At 31.2% G+C, this 25,532-nt stretch overlaps 2 protein-coding genes across 2 annotated transcripts; both read right to left on the bottom strand.

Moving 5' to 3' along the window:
• Window positions 1-925: 925 nt before the first annotated feature.
• On the bottom strand, window positions 926-25,472 carry LOC134699298 (vacuolar protein sorting-associated protein 53 homolog). The gene is made up of 20 exons (XM_063560906.1): window positions 25,327-25,472; window positions 24,469-24,599; window positions 23,989-24,142; window positions 23,300-23,415; window positions 22,705-22,824; window positions 22,270-22,348; window positions 21,008-21,151; window positions 20,457-20,599; window positions 19,910-20,048; window positions 18,141-18,257; window positions 16,462-16,553; window positions 15,921-16,163; window positions 15,127-15,357; window positions 12,459-12,537; window positions 11,703-11,851; window positions 11,057-11,126; window positions 9,808-9,893; window positions 6,631-6,682; window positions 5,730-5,834; window positions 926-1,749 (listed from the first exon to the last, which is right to left on the bottom strand). The coding sequence occupies exons 1-20, from the start codon at window positions 25,426-25,428 to the stop codon at window positions 1,582-1,584; spliced, it is 2,520 nt and encodes an 839-aa protein (XP_063416976.1). The 5' UTR covers window positions 25,429-25,472; the 3' UTR covers window positions 926-1,581.
• On the bottom strand, window positions 13,299-15,054 carry LOC134699270 (uncharacterized). Its single transcript, XM_063560878.1, has 4 exons — window positions 15,019-15,054; window positions 14,624-14,920; window positions 14,330-14,340; window positions 13,299-13,953 (listed from the first exon to the last, which is right to left on the bottom strand). Exons 1-4 carry the CDS (start codon window positions 15,052-15,054, stop codon window positions 13,299-13,301), a joined length of 999 nt encoding a protein of 332 aa, XP_063416948.1.
• Window positions 25,473-25,532: the final 60 nt, after the last annotated feature.

Below are 25,532 nucleotides of genomic sequence, written 5' to 3'. Positions count from 1 at the left end.
AACTCTTAAACAGTAAAGTGATACCACCAATATCAAAACTTGATCTGAGTTTAGTGGTGATAAGCAATGTGTTTAAGTTTCATAACATTTGTTCGGGACAAACTAAAGTTAGAGAATGGAAAACCAACTTCGGGACATACGTTATGACATACTGACAGACAAGGGTAAAACTTAATGCCCCCTCCACTTTGGCAGGGGCATTAATATATTTTACCAAAAAAAGGTGCAAGAGTTTCTCGCTACATTGAAGACCCATTGGTGGCCTTCGGCTGTTGTCTGCTCTATGGTCAGGTTGTTGTCTTTTTGACACATTCCCCATTTCCATTCTCAGTTTTATTGTACTTTCTCTACTAATACAATATTTTCTGTGCTAAAGCTTATTGATCAGTTTAAAATTATGATACATGTATTATCTCATGTACAACTAGACCTCATCTTTTTTTATTTTTGTCTGACATTTCATAGTGGAGGGGAGTTATGTTTTTCTAGTCTGCACTTCCAAAAGTCTGTCCTGTATCTTATCAATAATTATCAAAAATTAAGAAATTTTACCATGAAATTGTAGTCACATCATTTGAAATATATATATATGTTGATTATGATGTCATTTAAAAAATTATTCAAAATTGAGGTTTTCTCTGGTTTCATGGTTTACTGAACATGGAAATGTGACAGTGAGATAGGTATGGTGTTTTATGGACACATGCTCTTGTGTTTTTCCCGTTCGAATGGTTTTACACTCGTAATTTTGGGGCCCTTTATAACTTGTTCGGTGTGAGCTAAGGCTCCGTGTTGAAGGCCATACCTTGACCTCTAATTGTTTACTTTTATTAACTGTTATTTGAATGGAGAGTTGTCTCATTGGCACTCATAGCACATCTATCTATACCTATAAAGTTATTGAAAAAAAAAATAACACAAGAAATATATTTCTATAAGAAATAATTTAGTGATATAATTACAATTCATCATAACAATCTCACAGATCCTAAAGTAAGTTCACCATTACAATACTGGCCGGCAATATAGTCTGTCCTATAAATTAGTTCATTAAAGATAACTTCTATCAAATATACAACTCCCTACACAATGTATAAGTTAGTTCAATAAACATAACGTCAATACTATTCACAAAATTATCAGACAAAGTAAATTACCAGACCTTACTATAATTGATTCAAATAAAACATATTGCACATTTTTATCAAGCACTTTGATTTGTGTATTATCTCTATATGGTTGTGCTTCTTGCAAGAATTATTAATAATATTTTAAAAAGAGTATAATATCTGACAATAATAAGTTTAGAGAATCCATTTGTGAATATAATTGGTAATTTGAAATTTTTTATTAAAAGATTTGCCAAAATTTCCCTTTTAATAGAAAGTTTAAACTAGGATTATAACAAGAAGTTGGGTGTCCCAATTTTTAAAATTTTTACACACTTTAGTTTTCTCGTTTTACAAAAAAAGATAAATGAATGAATATATTCTCTAGCCAGTTTACTCCTTAATGCCATTAGAAAACAACATTCTTTTCATATAAATCACAACTTAAAAATAACCCTAAAATTTGTATCAACTACAATCTCTTTTTAATTAATTTTTCTAGTTTTCTTATTCGACTAGACTCCTGATCGGGAGCTGAAGTGACTGGTGTCTGATCATTAGCACTACCCAGTATAGATGATATCGGTATTCTTGCTCTGTAAATCTCTAATAAGTTACTCTGTTCACCTCGTCGTAATCCCTAAAAGAGAGAAAATAAATTTAAAATGTTAACACTGCATTTACTGTGTCAATTTTTTTTAGTAAGAAATTGCATTTTTTTCTGCAAGTCTATAAAGGTATGTATGCCACATGTACCCACTTTACAAATTTCATAAGTAAATGAAGCTTTTTTAACTTATGAAACATATTTTACGTAACTCAGCAAATAAAACAAGTGAAACTGCGAGCTATTGCTCACTGATGATACCCCCGCCGCAAGTGGATAATATTAATAGTGTAAAAATATGCAAGTGTTCGGTAAACAGGAAGTTGTCGAGTGATGAATCTGAAAACGCATCACACGGTATAGCTGACTTATATAAATCCTGAAACCAAATTTCAGAAATCCTTGTATTGTAGTTCCTGAGAAAAATGTGACGAAAATTTTCAACTTGGCTATCATGTGTAAAATCATACAAGTGTTCGGTAAACAGGAAGTTGTCAAGTGATGAATCTGAAAACGCATCACACGGTAAAGCTGACTTATATAAATCGTGAAACCAAATTTCAGAAATCCTTGTATTGTAGTTCCTGAGAAAAATGTGACAAAAATTTTCAACTTGGCTATCATGTGTAAAATCATACAAGTGTTCGGTAAACAGGAAGTTGTCGAGTGATGAATCTGAAAATGCATCACACAGTAGAGCTGACTTATATAAATCCTGAAACCAAATTTCAGAAATCCTTGTATTGTAGTTCCTGAGAAAAATGTGACGAAAATTTTCAATTTGGCTATCATGTGTAAAATCATACAAGTGTTCGGTAAACAGGAAGTTGTCGAGTGATGAATCTAAAAACGCATCACACGGTAAAGCTGACTTATATAAATCCTGAAACCAAATTTCAGAAATCCTTGTATTGTAGTTCCTGAGAAAAATGTGACGAAAATTTTCAATTTGGCTATCATGTGTAAAATCATACAAGTGTTCGGTAAACAGGAAGTTGTCGAGTGATGAATCTGAAAACGCATCACACGGTAAAGCTGACTTATATAAATCCTGAAACCAAATTTCAGAAATCCTTGTATTGTAGTTCCTGAGAAAAATGTAACGAAAATTTTCAATTTGGCTATCATGTGTAAAATCATACAAGTGTTCGGTAAACAGGAAGTTGTCGAGTGATGAATCTGAAAACGCATCACACGGTAAAGCTGACTTATATAAATCCTGAAACCAAATTTCAGAAATCCTTGTATTGTAGTTCCTGAGAAAAATGTGACGAAAATTTTCAATTTGGCTATCATGTGTAAAATCATACAAGTGTTCGGTAAACAGGAAGTTGTCGAGTGATGAATCTGAAAACGCATCACACAGTAAAGCTGACTTATATAAATCCTGAAACCAAATTTCAGAAATCCTTGTATTGTAGTTCCTGAGAAAAATGTGACGAAAATTTTCAATTTGGCTATCATGTGTAAAATCATACAAGTGTTCGGTAAACAGGAAGTTGTCGAGTGATGAATCTGAAAACGCATCACACGGTAAAGCTGACTTATATAAATCCTGAAACCAAATTTCAGAAATCCTTGTATTGTAGTTCCTGAGAAAAATGTGACAAAAATTTTCAATTTGGCTATCATGTGTAAAATCATACAAGTGTTCGGTAAACAGGAAGTTGTCGAGTGATGAATCTGAAAACGCATCACACGGTAAAGCTGACTTATAAAAATCCTGAAACCAAATTTCAGAAATCCTTGTATTGTAGTTCCTGAGAAAAATATGACGAAAATTTTCAATTTGGCTATCATGTGTAAAATCATACAAGTGTTCGGTAAACAGGAAGTTGTCGAGTGATGAATCTGAAAACGCATCACACGGTAAAGCTGACTTATATAAATCCTGAAACCAAATTTCAGAAATCCTTGTATTGTAGTTCCTGAGAAAAATGTGACGAAAATTTTCAATTTGGCTATCATGTGTAAAATCATACAAGTGTTCGGTAAACAGGAAGTTGTCGAGTGATGAATCTGAAAAAGCATCACACGGTAAAGCTGACTTATATAAATCCTGAAACCAAATTTCAGAAATCCTTGTATTGTAGTTCCTGAGAAAAATGTGACGAAAATTTTCAATTTGGCTATCATGTGTAAAATCATACAAGTGTTCGGTAAACAGGAAGTTGTCGAGTGATGAATCTGAAAACGCATCACACGGTAAAGCTGACTTATATAAATCCTGAAACCAAATTTCAGAAATCCTTGTATTGTAGTTCCTGAGAAAAATGTGACGAAAATTTTCAATTTGGCTATCATGTGTAAAATCATACAAGTGTTCGGTAAACAGGAAGTTGTCGAGTGATGAATCTGAAAACGCATCACACGGTAAAGCTGACTTATATAAATCCTGAAACCAAATTTCAGAAATCCTTGTATTGTAGTTCCTGAGAAAAATGTGACGAAAATTTTCAATTTGGCTATCATGTGTAAAATCATACAAGTGTTCGGTAAACAGGAAGTTGTCGAGTGATGAATCTGAAAACGCATCACACGGTAAAGCTGACTTATATAAATCCTGAAACCAAATTTCAGAAATCCTTGTATTGTAGTTCCTGAGAAAAATGTGACAAAAATTTTCAATTTGGCTATCATGTGTAAAATCATACAAGTGTTCGGTAAACAGGATGTTGTCGAGTGATGAATCTGAAAACGCATCACACGGTAAAGCTGACTTATATAAATCCTGAAACCAAATTTCAGAAATCCTTGTATTGTAGTTCCTGAGAAAAATGTGACGAAAATTTTCAATTTGGCTATCATGTGTAAAATCATACAAGTGTTCGGGAAACAGGAAGTTGTCGAGTGATGAATCTGAAAACGCATCACACGGTAAAGCTGACTTATATAAATCCTGAAACCAAATTTCAGAAATCCTTGTATTGTAGTTCCTGAGAAAAATGTGACAAAAATTTTCAATTTGGCTATCATGTGTAAAATCATACAAGTGTTCGGTAAACAGGAAGTTGTCGAGTGATGAATCTGAAAACGCATCACACGGTAAAGCTGACTTATATAAATCCTGAAACCAAATTTCAGAAATCCTTGTATTGTAGTTCCTGAGAAAAATGTGACAAAAATTTTCAATTTGGCTATCATGTGTAAAATCATACAAGTGTTCGGTAAACAGGAAGTTGTCGAGTGATGAATCTGAAAACGCATCACACGGTAAAGCTGACTTATATAAATCCTGAAACCAAATTTCAGAAATCCTTGTATTGTAGTTCCTGAGAAAAATGTGACAAAAATTTTCAATTTGGCTATCATGTGTAAAATCATACAAGTGTTCGGTAACCTCATGATGTCTTTGTGTCATTGGGTTGCTGCCTTTTTAACATATATCCCTAGTATTCATATGTTATAAACAAAATGATATTAATGCTTGAAACCTTCTTCCTTAAACTAACATAAGGCTAATGTACATGTTATGTGCTCAATGACTCTCTCATTAAGTACAAGTTGCATAATTGAACATTTAACTTCAGCAAGGCATTGAAAAAGTACTTGATGTAAATCATCACTCTTCAACCATTAACTGACTACATGCTTGGGATAACCACCAATCTTCAGCCAATTACTAACATTATATAGCAATGTCTAGTAGGAATGATCATTAACCACTTTCAGCCAGTAACTGACTAAATTAGGCCATTAGTTTTCTCGTTTGAGTTGTTTTACATTGTCATTTCGGGGCCTTTTATAGCTGACTATGTGGTATGGGCTTTGCTCATTGTTGAAGGTCGTACGGTGACCTATAGTTGTTTAAAATTTCTGTGTTATTTTGGTCTCTTGTGGAGAGTTGTCTCATTGACAATCATACCACATCTTCTTTTTATATAACTTAAAACATTTTATGCTACACTATGTTGGGGGTAAACTATAGATTTAGATTGGTAAACTGATAAAATTCACTGACTATTGGTTGTTTATCATCTAGTGGCAATGTTTTATGCATATTTATACCTTACCTTCATTTCTAAAACTTTCTGGAATTCATTAATATCTGAATCACTTAATAATCTGATGTAATTATCTACAAAACCTTGAGGCTGTTCATGTGGTGACATCACAACCTATAATATATAATATCATATTGAAAGGGTTATAAAGGTATCTATACATAAAATTTCATTTTAGTGTCCGTATCAATGATATTAAACATAGACATACTGTAGATTCATTATTATTCGTTGGATACCAATTTTCTTTTTTCGTGGGTACAGGTGAACCACAAATTCAAAAGTTCAATGAATTACACATTATCTATTGGATTTGTGGCAGAGATTGTCAAAAACCACAAAATCAAATATCCATGAAAATAAATAAATACACAGTAACCAATTTCACTGCACCAGACTGCAGTGCAGACATTGTGTGGCTTTCTTTACTATTATTCTAGTTGATACTTTTGTTGGTATCATGGTCTCATGGTAGGTAACTGATACTTTATTTAAACTGTTGGTGTGTTATGCATTGTACACTGGATGTCATATGGATTGAAATTCTTGTAAATTTAGACATTGTTAAGAGGTTTTCATTATTACTTATATTTCTTTTGGGTGATTATCGCAATATTTAGATCTCATTTTCAAATATATGATACATATATCTATCTTTATGCAGCATTTTATCTTTTATTTTGTTATCACAATAAATTATCTATTTTTTCTGTCCATTCTTCCAAAATGGCAATAACAAATACAAGTTAAGTTCACTAAAAAAAAAAATTTTTTCAATATTTTTACAAGGTTGTAAAAGTGTTGATTACATACACATTCTTAATAGAAAGCGCCTTTTTTATATAAAAAAAACTTGGCACCCTTACTCAGAAATACATTAATCATGAACTTGATTTATGTTAAAACTTACCTTAAGAATCATTTCTGCTTTAGTCATACCTTTAACGACAATCTTAGTGTAACTGAAAATATTTAATCCAATACATTTTATATCATCTCTTTTAATTAAATCACAATCCAAAATACCCATCAAAACTATTACATATAAATCAAAGTTATATAAATATTATCTATCTTTAAAATTTGAATTGCTTTATTTATAAATGTGTTGTGACAACACTAGTGGTGTGATCAACAAACTTTTTTAGAATTTTCTTTTTAATATAAATAAGGCCATTAGTTTTCTCGTTTGAATTGGTTTACATTGTCATTCCAGGGCCTTTTATAGCTGACTATGCAGTATGGGCTTTGCTCATTGTTGAAGGCCGTACGGTGACCTATAGTTGTTAATGTCTGTGTCATTTTGGTCTCTAGTGGACAGTTGTCTCATTGGCAATCTTACCAAATCTTTCTTTTTTATATGAGTCTTTCTGAACATATGTATATGAGTATGAGTATGCTGGTAATACATGTAAAAACCAGATGCTCCGCAGGGCGTAGCTTTATACGACCGCAGAGGTTGAACCCTGAACGGTTGGGGCAAGTATGGACACAACATTCAAGCTGGATTCCGCTCTAAATTTGGATTGTGATTAAATAGTTGACACAGCATAGGTTTCTGACACAGAATGAATGTATTCAAATGAACTTAAATTTTTTGTTTTCTCTTAGAGCAATTCACTATGCTGTTGAATATTAATCCTCTCAAAAAAATGTTTGAAGAAATTTTCTTTTTATTTATGAAATTTCAAATGAGAAAAAATTAACCCAATTTTTTATTCACATCCCCCTTTCCCTTATTCCAAAACTAATTTCAATTAAAATATTCTAATGGAGTTTGCAACAATTACTACTCATTTAAATACATGATGTAAACCAGATGCTTCGCAGGACGTAGCTTTATACGACCGCAGAGGTTGAACCCTGAACGGTTGGGGCAAGTATGGACACAACATTCAAGCTGGATTCAGCTCTAAACTTGGATTGTGATTAAATAGTTGACACAGCATAGGTTTCTGACACAGAATGAATGTGTTCTAATGAACTTAAAATTTTTGTTTTCTCTTAGAGCAATTCACTACGCTGTTCAATATTAATCCTCTCAAAAAATGTTTGAAGAAATTTTCTTTTTATTTATGATATTTCAAATGAGAAAAATTGAACCCAATTTTTTAATCACATCCCCCTTTCCCTTATTCCAAAACTAATCTCAATTAAAATATTCTAATGGAGTTTGCAACAATAACTACTCATTTAAATACATCATAAAATATTAAGATGTAAAAAAACTGCTTGTTATCACTGAATGGTAAAGATTATTTAAATTTATCAGTTGGTAGTAAAAAGTGAATATACATTGTATATTGTATATAACAAAGATTTAAGTTGAATCTGGACAAAGAAAGATAACTCCAATTAAAAAAAAATCTTGCAATAAGATATTTCTTGCTTACTATTTTGGACAAAGAAAGATAACTCTAATTAAAAAAAAAATTGCTATTTCACAATATTGTGAAATTAGGTATTTCTTGCCATTGCACAATACTGTGCAATTGAAAAGACTTGCTATTCCACAATACTTATTATAATAATTTTAGATCCTGATTTGGACCAACTTGAAAACTGGGCCCATAATCAAAAATCTAAGTACATGTTTAGATTCAGCATATCAAAGAGGCCCAAGGATTTAATTTTTGTTAAAATCAAACTTAGTTTAATTTTGGACCCTTTGCACTTTAATTTAGACCAATTTTAAAACTGGACCAAAAATTAAGAATCTACATACACAGTTAGATTTGGCATATCAAAGAACCCCAATTATTCAATTTTTGATGAAATCAAACAATGTTTAATTTTGGACCCCCATTTGGGCCAACTTGAAAACTGGGCCAATAATCAAAAATCTAAGTACATTTTTAGATTCAGCATATCAAAGAACCCCAAGGTTTCAATTTTTGTTAAAATCAAACTAAGTTTAATTTTGGACCCTTTGGACCTTAATGTAGACCAATTTGAAAACGGGACCAAAAATTAAGAATCTACATACACAGTTAGATTCGGCATATTAAAGAACCCCAATTATTCAATTTTGATGAAATCAAACAAAGTTTAATTTTGGACCCTTTGGGTCCCTTTTTCCTTAACTGTTGGGACCAAAACTTCTAAAATCAATACCAACCTTCCTTTTATAGTCATAAACCTTGTGTTTAAATTTCATAGATTTCTATTTACTTATACTAACGCTATGGTGCGAAAACCAAGAAAAATGCTTATTTGGGTCCCTTTTTGGCCCTTAATTCCTAAACTGTTGGGACCGAAACTCCCAAAATCAATACCAACCTTCCTTTTGTGGTCATAAACATTGTGTTTAAATTTCATTGATTTCTATTTACTTTAACTAAAGTTATTGTGCGAAAACCAAGAATAATGCTTATTTTGGCCCTTTTTTGGCCCCTAATTCCTAAACTGTTGAAAATAAAACTCCCAAAATCAATCCCAACCTTTATTTTGTGGTTATAAACCTTGTGTCAAAATTTCATAGATTTCTATTAACTTAAACTAAAGTTATAGTGAGAAAACCAAGAAAATGCTTATTTGGGCCCTTTTGGCCCCTAATTCCTAAAATGTTGGGACCAAAACTCCCAAAATCAATACCAGCCTTCCTTTTATGGTCATAAACCTTGTGTTAAAATTTCATAGATTTCTATTCACTTTTACTAAAGTTAGAGTGCGAAAACTAAAAGTATTCGGACGACGACGACGACGACGACGACGACGACGCCAACGTGATAGCAATATACGACGAATTTTTTTTCAAAATTTGCGGTCGTATAAAAACCTTAAAGTCAGACGATACATAAGAACTAGCCTTCACCTGCTGTCTGTTCTTTGGTCAGGTTATTGTCTCTTTGACATATTACCGATTTACATTCTCAATTATATATTTGCATGCTGTTAATTAACTGGTTATTAGAGTACTGGAGTTGTTCAAAGTACTTTGTTTACCAGGTAGTATTGTCATGAGTGAACGAACACAATTTACTAAGATTTTAAAACAATTGTCTATCCATTTTCAGTTTATGTTATTAGTGTAGCATTTAGTATTCTAGACTGTATTATGGCATATACAATAAATATGATATTTTACCTTGCTGGAGCTTTCCTTATGACCTGTGAACCTAGTGATGGAAGATCTAATAAAACTGTTTTCAGGGAATGGGTATCTAGTAATAACTAAAAAAAGACAATGAAACAACTGATTTAAAAATCAAAATAAAGCGTAGTAAGTTTTAACATTATAACACTTCTGTTAATTTATACAAGGCTCATCGTAATGACTATTTTTATTATGTGTTTTTTTTATCTCTTAAGGTGGCTCGTGGGTTCAAAATTTTAGCAAAAAATTAAAACTTTATATTTTCATTACAAATTTTATTTATTACACTATTAGTTGTTACTTTATGATATGGTACAAAAAACAACCCAAAAATTGATTTGGTTTGGCCCCAGATGACTTTAAAAATTAAAAAAGCTCCAAATTATCTCCCTTTGGTGCAAAAATGCCATTTTTTGGCCTTAAATTCTAAATATCTTTTTTTAACTCATTGGTGACCTATATTTTTTATTATTGTTTTCAAATAAGCTGTACATAAACTAAATAATTGTAAAATTTAAGCGATTTCTTATATTAGGTTATTTTTTTTCTTTCGATATTTCCTCTTTTTCTCCTATTAGTTCAACAGAAAAAAAGGACATTAACAAAAATGTATGCTTCTTCCAGAGGCAGATTTTAGCTTAAATGAAGGTGACCCCATTTTTTTATTTCATTTTTCTTTTAAGTATATGATAAAGTTCATTTATGAAAAAATATATCGAAATCCTATATTAGGAAAAAAAAATCATTTATACCCAGGAGCCCCCTTAAAGATTTTTTTTTATAAAAATGTATCATAGACAAATAGATGTATTTAAAATTAAAAAATTGCATGTTTTACATATCACATTACCCATTGGTCAATGTCATGTGTTACGCTATGGTGAAGACAGAAAAAATAAAAACCACATACAAAATATTTAAGGAATGACTGTAATATTTTTTCTGTTTATGAAGCAATAACATTTAAAATGTGGTGAACACTGAATAACAAGCGTAGCGGGTTCTTTTTTAAAGTGTGCACCACATTTTCATGTTATTTCGTATAGACAGAAAAAATGTTACAGTTATTTGTTATAACTTAAATCTAAATTCCATTTTAAACCAGAGTAAACCATAAAAAAAAGGTGATGATGTCACTTTCACATTACTAAATTATGACTTTGAGCTGATAAACAAAGAAAATCCGGCAAATCAGAAGACGTGTTACATCCAAATTTAAATTTATATTTGTACAACAAACCTGTTCAGCTGCCACTGTATTGATAGATTTACATCGGAATAAGTTGTTGATGAATTTTGGAATAAATGTGCTGAAATAGAGAGAAAATGACATATAAGCTACATGCAATGATTATGTTCAACATACTTTAATCCCAAATAACGAGGTATACAATTTCAGTTACACATTTTGACATTATATGCTGTTTAGGATCATCACATGGGATATATACATGTATATGGATTCATAATTTATGTAAACTATTTTTAGAGAACACTGATGAATATGAGCCAATAATTACCTGTTTTTTTATTCAAAAAGGTCAACACTTTAAAATAATACAAATGAAAGTAGAATCAGTCAATGTGACACAGATGCCCCCCCCCCTCCCCCATTGTAAATATGAAAGAGTCAATGTACTAATTCAATTTTAGGATGTACAGACATACTGAAAGATGAGCAGACAGATAAGGTTAAACCTTAATGCCTTTTCTCCAAAGCCATGCAAGCATAAACAATAAATAAATTGTAAGAAAATACAATATTTATTTCAAGCTTTCAAAAAAGAAGGAACAAGACTGACAGAACTTTCCACCAGTTGTGATGTGAGCACTAATAAATTTTACATTTTCCAAAAATAATATATGTTTTACATAATTTGTCTTACTTTACAAACTTTAAACAGAACTGAGTGAAGAATTTTCTAGATGAAGCTAAGTTATCCCTGATGATTGGTATATTTTGTTTCAGATGTGTAGTCACAGCAGACACATATCCACTCTGGTCCCCAACAGCTTCTACTGATGACCATGACATCTGAAAAACAAGTACCAGTACATCTAACAATTCTCTTGATTATTATCACTGGGAATGATAATGGGTAAGTGTTCTGTACTTTGTTTTGTTTAAGATTTTGGTGATTTTAAGGTTAAGGCATTGTGGTAAACGCTAACCATAGTAACAGTAAACCTTTTTCACAAGAAATCAGCTAACCTGTTGATATTTTAAGTTAATAATCAAATGTCCCTAACATTAACAAAATCTATTTAAACATCATTAATCGTGGCTAACACATTGGTTCACATTATTTAATAGTATTTTACCATTTGTTTATGTGTGCATTTGAATATATGTGTTGTTGTTGGTCTTCTATATGTATACAATATTTCTTGTTAGAGGCTGTTTACTGATCATTTACTCTCTCATAGGTCACACAATAATAGTTCAACCCACCATTTTCTTCACAAGAAAATGCCTGTTCCATCAGGAATATAACAGTTTGTATCCATTCCTTTGATGTGTTTGTGCTTTTGATTACTGCCTTTGATTAGGGACTTTCCTTTTGGAATTTTCCATGACTTTCAGTATTTTAGTGATTTAACTTTTCTCTCATAGTTGTTTGAACTGTTTACTATGTATTTACCTTACTCATGGCTGTAAGAGCTGGCTCACAAGCTGTTTCTAAGTCCTGTACAAGTAACTGTATACAACTTGAAATCACACTGAAATAGTATTAAAAATATTTATTAATACTTGTCTGTTACAAATTTAATTGATTTTACCATAGATGCTAACCCCTTTTGACACAATCAGTAACAAACTATCAAATTTTCCGTATTTTTGAAAAGTTTTCAGTAATCATTCATAAACTTGCATCTACCAATAAAAATGACTGACAAGTGGTTGCAAAATGATGTGCACTAAGATTTGGCGTTCAACATGTTGTCTCTAGTATGTATTCCATTCATTAACTGTTCAGATGTTCTCGACTCGTACATTTTCGTCCTCTTTGTCAAGGAGAAGTAGAGAAGTAGAGAAAGGAGAAAGCTATTTCATAAAATGCAAGTTTGCCTCTTCGGAAGTCAGTTAGTTCTCAACAATAGGTTGATAACTCCCGAGAAACCGGAAGCATTACATTGGCGTTTTCTAAATACTGGACCAGGACGGAAAAGTAATGATAAAAATCCGTGTTTTAAGAAATTGAAAGGCGATGATTGGGAATCCGTAACTATTCGACTTTGACCTTAATAGCTTAGTTTGTATCGCAAAATCGGAAAAACTACGGAAAAATCGTAATGGTTGGCATCTATGTTTTACCAATACCAAATAACTTTATCAAAATTAGTTTCATGTAAAAATCAAAGAGAGACTATTCTAACTTTATTTTTATACATTAAAATGAACTTATAAAATTCGAACTAGAACTAGAACAAATTCTTACTTATTTTCTTACAATAAAATGGACCTATAGAGTAACTATAACCTAGAAACCAGAACTAGAACAAGAATCAGAACTAGGACTAGAACTATGATTAGAACTAGGACTAGAACTATGACTCAAACTAGAAATAGAATTAGGATTAGAACTAGGACTAGAACTAGAACAAGAACTATGACTAGAATTAGAATTAGAACTAGAACTATGACTAGAACCAGAACTAGGACAAGAACTAGAATTAGAAGTATGACTAGAACTCAAACTAGGATTATAACTAGGATTATGACTAGGATTAGAACTAGAACAAGAACTAGTATTAGAACTAGGACTAGAACAAAAACTAGGATTAGAACTAGGACTAGAACTAGAACTAGGACTAGAAGTAGGACTAGAATTAGGACAAGGATTAGAACTAGGACTAGAACTAGTATTAGAACTTGGACTAGAACTAGAACAATAATTAGGACAAGAATAAGAACTAGGACTAGGATTAGAACTAGAACTAGGATAAGAACTAGGACACAAACTAAAACAAGAATTAGGGTTAGAACTAGGACTAGAACTATGATTAGAACTAAGACTAGAACAAGAACTGGGATTTAAACTAGGACTAGAATTAGAACAAGAATTAGGATTAGAACTAGGACTAGAATTAGGATTAAAACAAGAACTAGGATTTAAGATGGTATCCACACTTTCACTAAAATTAATAAGGCTCGTTTAATTTTCATGAATTTAAAAAAAGTGTTAACTTTGACCATTTGACAAAAATAAAAAAAATAAAAATTTTTGAACCAACCATTTTATCAGTAAAATTACACTGGTTATATAGCAGTTTGACAAACACTAATTTTGATCATTGAGAAGGTTAATATTTCCTTAATAACACAATGTAATTAAAACGTTTAGCTGATTTTACAGAGTTATCTCCCTTCAGTGTTAGGTACCACCTTAAACTAGGATAAGAACTAGAACTAGGACTAAAGCAAGAACTAGGATTAGAACTAGAACTAGGATTAAAACTTGAATTAGATTAATGACTAGAACTAGAGTTAGAAATAGAACTAGGACTAGACCTTAGATAAAACTAGAACTAGAGTTAAAAATAGAAAATAGAACTAGGACTAGACCTTAGATAAAACTAGAACTAGAGTTAAAAATAGAAAATAGAACTAGGACTAGACCTAAAATTAAACTAGGACTAGAACTAGAATTGGGATTAAAACTAGGACTAGAACTAGAATTAGGACTAGAACGAGAACTTTTACTAAAATAAGAACTAGGACTAGAATGAGAACTAGAATTAGGATTAGAACTAGGACTAAAATGAGAACTAAAATTAGGATTAGAACTAGGACTAGAATAAGAACTAAAATTAGATTAGAACTAGGACTAGAATGAGAACTAGAATTAGGATTAGAACTAGGACTAGAATGAGAACTAGAATTAGGATTAGAACTAGGACTAGAATTAGAACTAGGACTAGAATTAGAACTAGGACTAGAATTAGAACTAGGACTAGAATTAGAACTAGGACTAGAATTAGAACTAGGACTAGAATTAGAACTAGAATAAGGATTAGAATTAAGACTAGAATAAAAAGTAGAACTAGAACATGGACTAGGACTAAAATAAGAAGTAGTACTAGTTAAATTAAGATAATATCTCTTTTAAATAGTGTAATTGAGGTAGATTTTCTTTTTATTATTTTCATATAATTATTGAAAATGGATGTGACATATTGTTTTTGACCTTTATAGTAAACTATAGCTAAATTGGTAGGTAAAAGTAGTGCTAACATTTCCGTTTTTAAAAAGGCAGATAATGTAAGGAAAAGTTTGTGATTGTCTTAATTTTGTTTAAAGTTGCATACTTATGGAATGTGTCTTGTTCTGGATTCAGGTCAATCTGACTGGTTAGACCTGGATCTACTTTCTCTTTCAGTTTCTCCTCCAGCTGTTGTGTAGTTTCCATACAATATTCAGCTGTACATAAGATACTACAAATTCTACATTGCTCTTCCTCTGTAAACTTAGTTATCTCCCCTTCCTTCAGAATACTTTGTAATATACCAGAGGCTGAACTGGTCCCCTCTTTACTTTGTCTAAATGAGACAAAGAAACAAAAAATAATTCAATATCAGTGAAATTCAACATACCACCAATGCTTACAACAAAAATCAAAATCATTTTAGATTACAGAAATAGTGCCTTCAATACTTTGGCTAATGGAAGGGCAAAGATAAAAAAAAATGTTGTCATAATGTATCAGTACCATAACTTCAATCTTGATTTTACAAAACAATTGAATGATTGTCTTGATAATTAAGTGTATCATCATCGTATGACTTGTTACAGCAAAATGCCTTGAGTGTGTAGGTCAAGGTATTTTTTTTGGTTAGCTTGCTTGCTTGCTGAATGGTGAAGTCATTACTAAGTAAGGCATAGTACTCTCGTTCAATAGTACACTAGTCCGACAGATAACCAATGTAACTGTCTGTAGGTCTAAACTACTCCGAGAGTAAACATTACCTATTAAGGATTCACAGTTTACAACAATGCCGTCTGCTTATTTAACTAGAATATAATTTTTGTTTTTTTAGCTTTCAAATTATAAATGTCTGGCATTTGGTTGTGTTGAAGAAAAGACAAATTACATATATCTTACTTTGGTAAAGAATTAAGCAGAACTCTGTTGGAATATTCTTTTAGGTATTTTTGGAATGTCCTTGTTAGGTCTATCATAGGTTGTCCATTACTTAGCTGTGAACACTGCACCATACACTTTTTATAAAATACAAACAAATCGGCACAGCTAGGTAATACATTACTACTGTCCTCAGACTCCATTTGAGGTGTTCCAAACTGTCGGAGATCTTCTAAGAATCTGTTTACTAACTCTGATAGATTCCTATAGATGATAAGAATATGAATTTAAATGAAGATAATAAATGTATTGTTACTAAATTATCTTATTCTAATTTGATTAAATTATAGTAATAACTAATTTGAAAAACTGATGTGTAATTGTATGAAACTTTGAGCTTAAAAATACTTCTACATGAAAAAATACATCCACTTGAAGCTTGATTTTTTTTTCTATCTTAAAACTATGGTTGAAAATAAATTTTTGAGTTTGAAACTGGTTTGCCTTTACTTACATGTAACATCATTTGGTATTTCAATTATCCTTAATTATTATATATTACCTATCTTGTGAATCAATATAGATGTCCAGATGTGTCTCAAAACATTGGGATATAATACCACCAAAAGGAGAGGATGTGTTCTTTTCACTATCCTGTAAAAACAATTGAAAATACATTCAGTTACAGTAATGTTTTGTCATTTTAAAAAAGCAGTTTAGAAACTGTTATTTCAAGGAAAACAATAATTTTCAAGCATTTCATAGTGTATACCCACTTAATAACTTTGAAGATCTGTCAATTTTATTGTGTTATTCTTTTCTTTTTCTACTCATACCATATTTTTAAAACCATAACAATCTGTCTATTCTATCACATTTTTTTTTATAAGTTTTTTAAGTTTTTTTAATCTTTTTATAACCTCAATTAGAGAAAAAACTAGAGGCTCTATGTAAGGACACAGATGGATTCATGACAAAATTGTGTTTTGGTGATGGTGATGTGTTTGTAGATCTTACTTTATTCTTGCTGCTTACAATTATCCCTATCTATAACAGTAGTTACTGTGGAAAATGTTAGTGAAAATCTACAAATTTTATGAAAATTGTTAAAACTTGACTATGAAGGGCAATTACTCCTTAGGGGGTCTAACAGTTTATCTCTCTCTATAATAATATTCAAGATAATAACAAAAAACAGCAAAATTTCCTTAAAATTACCAATTCATGGGCAGCAACCAAACAACCAGTTATCCGATTCATCTGAAAATTGCAAGGCAGATAGATCATGACTTGATCAACAATTTTACTTCCTGTAAGATTTGCTCTTCATGCTTTGGTTTTTGAGTTATAAGCCAAAAACTGCATTTTACCCCCATGTTCTATTTTTAGCCATGGCGGCCATCTTGGATTGTTAGCCGAGTTACCGGACACATTTATTAAACTAGATACCCCACTTATGATTATGGCCAAGTTTGGTTAAATCTGGACCAGCAGTTTCAGAGGAGAAAATTTTTCTAAAAGATTACTAATGTTTACGAAAAATGGTTAAAAATTGCCTAAAAAGGGCAATAACTCCTAAAGAGGTCAACTAACCAATTTGGTCATCTGCCTTATTTGTAGATCCTTAATTTGCTGAACATTATTGCTGTTTACAGTTTATCTCTATCTATAATAATATTCAAGATAATAACCAAAAACAGCAAAATTTCCTTAAAATTACCAATTCAGTGGCAGTAACCTAACAACGGAATGTCCGATTCATCTGAAAATTTCAGGGCAGATAGATCGTGACCTGATAAACAATTTTTTTTCTGTCAGATTTGCTCTAAATGCTTTGGTTTTTGAGAAATAATCCAAAAACTACATTTTACCCCTATGTTCTATTTTTAGCCATGGTGGCCATCTTGGTTGGGTGGCCGGTTCACCGGACCCATTTTCTAAACTAGATACCCCAATAATGATTGTGGCCAAGTTTGGTTCAATTTGGCTCAGTAGTTTAAGAGGAGAAGATTTTTGTAAAAGTTAAAGCAGGACGACGAAGGACACCAAGTGATGAGAAAAGCTCACTTGACCCTTCGGGCCAGGTGAGCTAAAAATGAAAATTTTGTTTGTGCTTTGTACTTTTAAAAAATTTAAAACAAAGTTATTCCATTTGACCACAATTTATTCATATACCAAAATAGTTCATATTTCCCTATACAAGTATATGGTAATATATAACATTATTTCAATATAACAAACCTTGTTGTCATCTGATTGTGTCTTCTCTTCATTTTCCATATCACTTTCAAATGGATTAGAAGATTCCTCCTCAAATGGATTAGATGTTGGTGGAGCAACACTCACTGATTTCTTTCCCTGTTCATCAGAATTTATATTACTTAAATTTTGTGCACATTCATTGCTGAATACATTGCCATGGAAGATATATCATTTAACATTTTTTTCTTACAATGAAAATTAACTGAACACAGGAAAAAAACACCATTCAATTTATTTAAATTAAAGCTTGAACTGAACATGTTATATATGTAAAGAGAGGTTTACACTTCAAACTTATTTCACTCTACAATAGCAAGTGGGATATTTTGGTAATCCTTTTTGCCTGTATATTGTTAAAGATAATATCTTATGCTACTTTGTGTGGTTAGGTTGCTGTCTCAATGACATATATATGTCCCTTAATAGTTGGGGTATATGTTGATGAGACAGTAAAGTATACCAGTTGATTTTGTCAAAAAATTAAATGAATAATCTGTGCAATAAAAATTAAAATAGAATTAAGTATGAAATCTATTCCAATGTGTAACTCAACATTATAATAATCAGAATTCAAATATTAAATAATTCCTTTAATAGTATTGTAACAAAATGGGGGTTCTTTGAAATGGAACTTGTTTTCCCTAAAATTGTGTGATGATGTTGTTAAAACCTTACTGTTTATTGACTGTTTTTATTTTATATTTCTTGTACAACTTTGTGTAAACATTGTTAACTTTTTATTATTCTTAACGTCCATGTTTTGAATTTATATTCGGAACTCCCCTCGATTGTTTATATCAAATGAAGTACATAAACGTTTACCAATCGTTCCGAACATTATTTTGGTAATTACCAATTCCGGTTTTGGTAGTTTAGGTATTTTTCACCACTGGTAAATGGTAAACCATTTAGGTAATATTTTACCATAGTATAAATACAGTGGAGTAAGCCAAAAAGGCTTCAGTACGACTTTACCCTGGGCAAGTGACACACGCTAATTCCAAGCGATTAAGTAATAACCAGACTTTTTCCGTAGAATGTTGGCTTGTTAGTTCCATAACAAGTTGTATTTAGAGAATAACTTCTCGAGAGAAACGTTATCTTTTGACATTGAATTTCCGTAACCATTTGCCGATTACCAAACTGTCTTGTTCGTAAACTTTCTAGGTATTTATGTATTATAGTTCCGCTATCCATTTTCTTTACGATATTCTAATAAAGTAAGGTATTTATTTGTTAAACTAGAATACTGTTACTTAAGTTATTTATTATGTGTACGAATTGCTGATATTTATTGCACGTAAATACAAGTTGATTTTTATTCGACGAGTCTGTTATTCTTACAAAAACCTAAACGGAACCAAACTAAGATCTATCAGAATACCACAACGTACCACAAAACCTATACAGAACCAACTGTAGATCTACCCAAATACCACGATACCAGAGAACCACGTTACCAAAGAAGAGTCTCCAGTTATAACTTTAGTTCATATATTCCATTCTTATAGCAACACACTAAGGGTTCCAATATTTATAGTTAACACCAAAGCCTGACCGCTCGGTTATCGTTACAGTATTAATGCTGAGCAATATGTAGCAAAAATTACAGACATAGCAAATGGGAGGACACAATGATGAATGGTAAAGACAAGGTCATTGCATTGTACCACCCATACTGAATGGGTGTATAAAATTAAAACCTATTCAGTAAAAACTATTGATTACATCAAAAGTGAATATTTTACCTGAAACTCTTGTAATGTAACACCAGTAAATCTTTTGGCCAATAAGGTCTCAAAGTTTGTTGTCCTTTGTATAGCAAACAATAACAGCTTTACATCTATCTCAACCTTCCTCTTTGTCATAATCTTTGAAAGCTCTTTTCTAGAAATAAAAATAAATGAATTGTTAATTTGAATTTTTTTGAGTTTTAAGCAGCAACCTATATGTCATGCTTAATCATGCCCAATACGAAAAATGCTACAGTTGTGACAAGGCCTAATATCCACAATAACATGTTAACAAATCAATGTATAGATTTTTTATTCCTTTCTTTGAATGACCCAAAAACTCTAACCACCATTTTAATTTCTTAGTATATATTGTATTAACTTTAAAAAAAACATCAATTTACAAGCCTGAAATCACTCTTACATACTTTTTTTTTAACAATTAATAGACTTGTGAGACCCTGTTCAAATGAATTCTATTGGTCTGACAAAACTTACTGGCCTGTACCATAGGGCTTGTGGTTAATTGTTTATCATTTGTAGGACTATTATAAAACTTTACCTGGTTAAATCACAAAATTCCACACATATTCTTTCACTAACTTCCCAGTCAGATGGAAACAAATGACCAAACTTTTCTTCAAAGTCCACTAATGTTCTCTTTATCCAGGCATATCTTCTGTCTATCTTATCCAACCAGGCCACCTAAAATAACAATATTCAAAACTATCATCAGTTAAGATTAATACTATGGTAACTAAATATTCAATTCCTCATATCTTTGTCAACTTCTTTTATGAAGTCTTCATTAAATGAATATTCACCAGCTTGTTACTATAGTAACTCTTAAAAAGATTGAAATCTGTTATATTCATGTTTTTCTCTAAGAAACTTATTCAAATATTTAAGTGTATTCATTTTGAATTTGATTAATTTTAAGGTTGATAGTAGATCTTTGCCATCTACTAGTATAATATTTTGAAAACTTTGTGCAATAGCAGTCATGATAATCATTCCAATAGAAAATTGGTTTCTGGTGGAAAATTTTGAAAACCATTAAATGATTTTGATGTCAATTGAGAAGAAAAGCCTGGTCTTGTTTAAAATACCTACATCTTGATTTTCTCCAAATAATACCAGGTATTCTGACAGCTGAAGTTTGACAAACCAGTTCAGGAGATCTTTCTTTACTCTTGGATCTAATACACTAACTACAAGGCAGGCTTCCTTTAACTGTCTCTGATTTCCTGGACCATACTACAATAAACATAAGAAAAAATAAGCATTAATTTAAAATAGATGTAGTCACTACAGCAATTTGGTGTCATTTCTAGTTTATTCGTTTCGTGGTTTCTAACTAAGGGTTAGAAACAGTTGTTTTAAAGTTAAGAAATAATTCATGGAAGCCATAGATTATTGGAAATTTACACATGGCCTGGGCCGTGATATTCGAATTTTATCCTGAGCGTTAGCGAGGGATAAAATCAACGAATATCACGGCCCAGGCCATGTGTAAATTTCCAATAATCTATGGCTTCCATGAGTTATTTCGATTCTAATAGGACAAATACGATCATTAAAAAAACTGAAGCGAGGGTGGGTAAATCTGTGTGTATGGCTGTTCTTTTTTACTCCCTGTTAGATAAAGCTCATCATTTTAATAGATCCGTAGCTTGCACGGATTATTCCGTGAACAACCGCTGAAAAAAAAATGTTTCATTCTCAAAACCATGTTGATTTATATGTTTTTACCCGTGAGCTACCGTCAAATCCAAAGTTGACATTTCGTAACCAATGAGCCGCCATGTTGACTTGCTGAAATCAGTACATATGCGAATAATGCAATAGAATAGAAAATCAAACATAACCTACCTTGATAATCAATTTTAATACAATTGTAAACGACATGTCAATAGTTAACGTAACAGAAAACGTTCAACTCTAGAGTTTTCATTTGTATGACGTCATGTTTTGAAATGACTTAAATGCGCCAAAAACATTAATAGACTTTCGCGGAATTTTATTTAAATTTTATTTTGTTGGTTTCTCCGAGCTCTTATGCATTACTTCTTTTTATTATGCATCCGAATAAGAATAAAAATGATTTTGTCTTTTCTGAATTGCAATTTTTAAAACAATTAAATCGACAAAGGGTTTGCAAATAGGTTTCAATACATGTGGATTTACAAAAAATTAAAAATATGTGGTAACCATCAAGTTGTTGAAATTTTTGAACAAACCTGTAAAAAAAACCTGAACTGTGGATGTAATGAAAAACAGCAGGAACATTTCTCGTTATTTTCTTTTTCAAGATCCAAGTAAAACATTTTCAATAAAAATACATATTTAATTTTGAATACAATACTGGTAAATACCTTAGCTCCAGCCCCCTGAAATGCCTCTTCAAAATCAGATTGTATTTGTGTGCCTAGTTCACCTTGTATCTGCTTTACTCTGTCAATTAAAATCAGTATTTAATTATGGGAAAAAAAGAGATGAGGATCTAGGTCAGCATGAGAATTAAAATCTGAATAAAACTGTTGGTTTGTCACATGCAAACATATATTCAAGTTATATTATAAATAAAAAGTAGATGTGTTCTGAATGCTGATTAGACAAATTTCCATCATAGACTTTATAATGTAGAAGGGAAGTCAATGACCTGCAATAATAAACCCATACTGTAAAATGTTCTCATCCTTTACTTCTGCAGTACTGGATGTTAAGCATGATGATGCAATCATAACGTCTTCCAATTTTATGTACAACGTAAAAATTATCTTAAATTTTATATTTTTATTGTAAATTACCTGTCAGACAGTTGTTTGATCTGAGGAATAGACATGTATCTATCAAAATGTTCCTGGACGTTGAGAACACCCTGTAACAGATTAGCTACTTCTCCATATTGTCTTCTCTTGGTTAGTAACCTGCAATTAATGAACATATATCTTGAATATAACTGAAGCACAAATAAGGAATATAAGGGACCCAACCAAATACCACTTGATAAATAGAAAGAATTTTTTGAGAAAAATATCCACCTGAACAAACTCTTCCTACATCAAAGATTAAGAATGACTGTTGTCCTTTATTGGCCTCAATATTAAAATGCATCAAAATTCCACACACTAAAATTTATGATAAAAGGAACTTATCCTTTATAAATTATCAGTAATTCCGTAATGGGGATGTCCTGTTTGTTGCCTCTTGTGGATACATGAATTTGTGCAGTTATGTCTAAGATTTCAATAAGTCAATTTCACCAAAATTTATTATCACGGTTTTATTACCTAATTGATATAGTTGTGGATATAGCTTTAAAATAGAATGGAGACTGAAATAAATCTGTCTTATAGTAAAACACTGTTAACTTTAACAAATTTTAAGACAAAGAAGACTTACGTTAGAGAATCTACACCTCCTACTAACATATGTAAATGGTTTAGTGTTGTTATTGATGATGTCAAATTCTTCTTTGCATGGTCAAGTTGTTTGATATCTCTTGTAATTTCTTTAACCTAAAATAAAAACAAAATAATAAACTGGTGGTAAAAAAAGTTAAAATATATAACCAGAATAGACAATATGTAGAACACATTTTTATGGAAGGAAAATTATTTACTTTACATAAAGTTTAATCTTTAACATATAGAAGCATGCAGTAAAAATTTTGAACTAAAGGACAAGTTCTCTTAATTGAGAGTATCATTTCATTATTTCCATAAGCAACAAGCAATTATTTGAATATTGAAATATCTGGGAATGTGAGACAAGTTAAAATTTCCATTACAGGCATAGGTATACTGAGTAAAAAAATTGAGCAAAAATATTTTTAATTAAAAAAACATTAAATCAAAAATCAATTTATTGAAATAGCAAAAGTTAAGTTATGTAAAATCTGCAGGTTTCATTGATGGTTTTATTTTCTTTAAAAATACTTTATTTATTGTTACGTATAGTTAAGAGTCATACATGTAGTTTATTTTTTAATATAAAATTGAAAACATCTGTGAAAGATTTTTACTCAGTCTAGTATAAGTTTGTGTGATCAACTCCTTGTAAAGAATTATCTAATAATAAATCCTCCTTACCATTTCTTCTGACTTCTCAGCTTTATCTTTGATATCTTTTATCTTGGCAAACAATTCCTGTATTGCTTTCTGTGCCTCTTCTAATGACTGCCTCCCACTCTCTCCAACATTGGTCTGACCTCTTACAACTAAACGGATATCATCATCAAGGCTCCTAAAACACGGTAAAAGAAATTATTTCTTTAGGGAAAAAAAATGATACACATTTCTTTATAACCTCATACTAACAGACAAAATATATACATCAAGACAAGGATTAGTCAGGTTAACAACTATATTGCACCATATTATAATATGCTCTAAATTCATACACATGTATACAAACCTAAACTTTGAAAAAAGAATACTACAAGCATAAGACTTGAAGTGAGGTGAAAATTTTGCTGTTACAAAGGTCAGATCAGCATTGAATAAAAAAAATTCTGGATCTTATCCAAATTGTGCTGCAGTTATTTTCCTAAAAAAAATTATATTGTATACCTGATTTTATATCTTATCTTGCCAACAACATCATCAATATTAGCCAGGGACTGCTCAGTTGGAAACAGTGTGTTGATGTAGTCTATTGGATTAAAATCGGCTCTGTCTAATGGATCATCACTTGGCAATACCTACAAAACAACAAACACTAACATATTTACATAATGTAAATGACTAATTTTTGTTATTACATTTGTACATGTATTTGTTCATTTTTGTTTTGTTGTCATAATATTCAACAATAGGAAGTAATCTAATGATAGTTTTCATTAATTGTTCTTTATCTTTTTACTGAATTGTAACTGGCTTCACTATCAAACCAGTTGTTGCCTATATTTTACAGCTTTAACATTAATGCTAGCAAGACAAATCTATGTTTGTATCAATGTTTGCTCAAGCCTGGCAATTAAGATAGGCGGGGCTTCAGCTTGTATACATCATACGTAAATTTTATTGGGCGTTATGTTTGAGGTTAAGGACACTAAATTTTAAAACATCACAGGATGAAAAATATAAAGCGCAATCGTATCAATAGACGCCAAAATTTTAATCATAGAAATAGACGCCAAATTTTTTTTTATTTGAAGATATTTATATTAGTGTACGTCCTGAACCTCAAACATAACGTCCAACAAAATCTAAGTATACTGTATGGTGTATACAAGTTGAAGCCCTGCCTATCTTCATAACCATGCTTGAGAAAACATTGATACAAGCAAAGCAAGCAAGCTAAATAAAGATTTGTAAAAGCTGTAACACTGAAAATTCTACATTATTTCTGACAGTTGTTACTGTGACTGTCAAATGATGGTTCATCAAAATGAAACAAGACAGAATTCTGTCAAGTTGCTGTCAGACCTGATCTATTGCTTCCTGGATTTCTGGTGAAAATGTATTGGGAATGGATGCATTCAATAAGTCATCATAAATAAAATCTTCATCATCAGCTACAGCAGCCATCCCAGTGGTTGTGATTTGTCAACAAACTTAAGGGAAGCAACTGCGATTTTACTTCCGTTAAAATGTATGAATATAGACGATCCATTTTTTAGAGAATTTACTAG

This window comes from Mytilus trossulus, unplaced genomic scaffold, assembly GCF_036588685.1.
Source record: "Mytilus trossulus isolate FHL-02 unplaced genomic scaffold, PNRI_Mtr1.1.1.hap1 h1tg000050l__unscaffolded, whole genome shotgun sequence".
NCBI classification, from domain to species: domain Eukaryota; kingdom Metazoa; phylum Mollusca; class Bivalvia; order Mytilida; family Mytilidae; genus Mytilus; species Mytilus trossulus.
The sequence above is the reverse complement of the archived record's forward strand: the minus strand, read 5'-3'. Positions and strand labels throughout refer to the sequence as shown.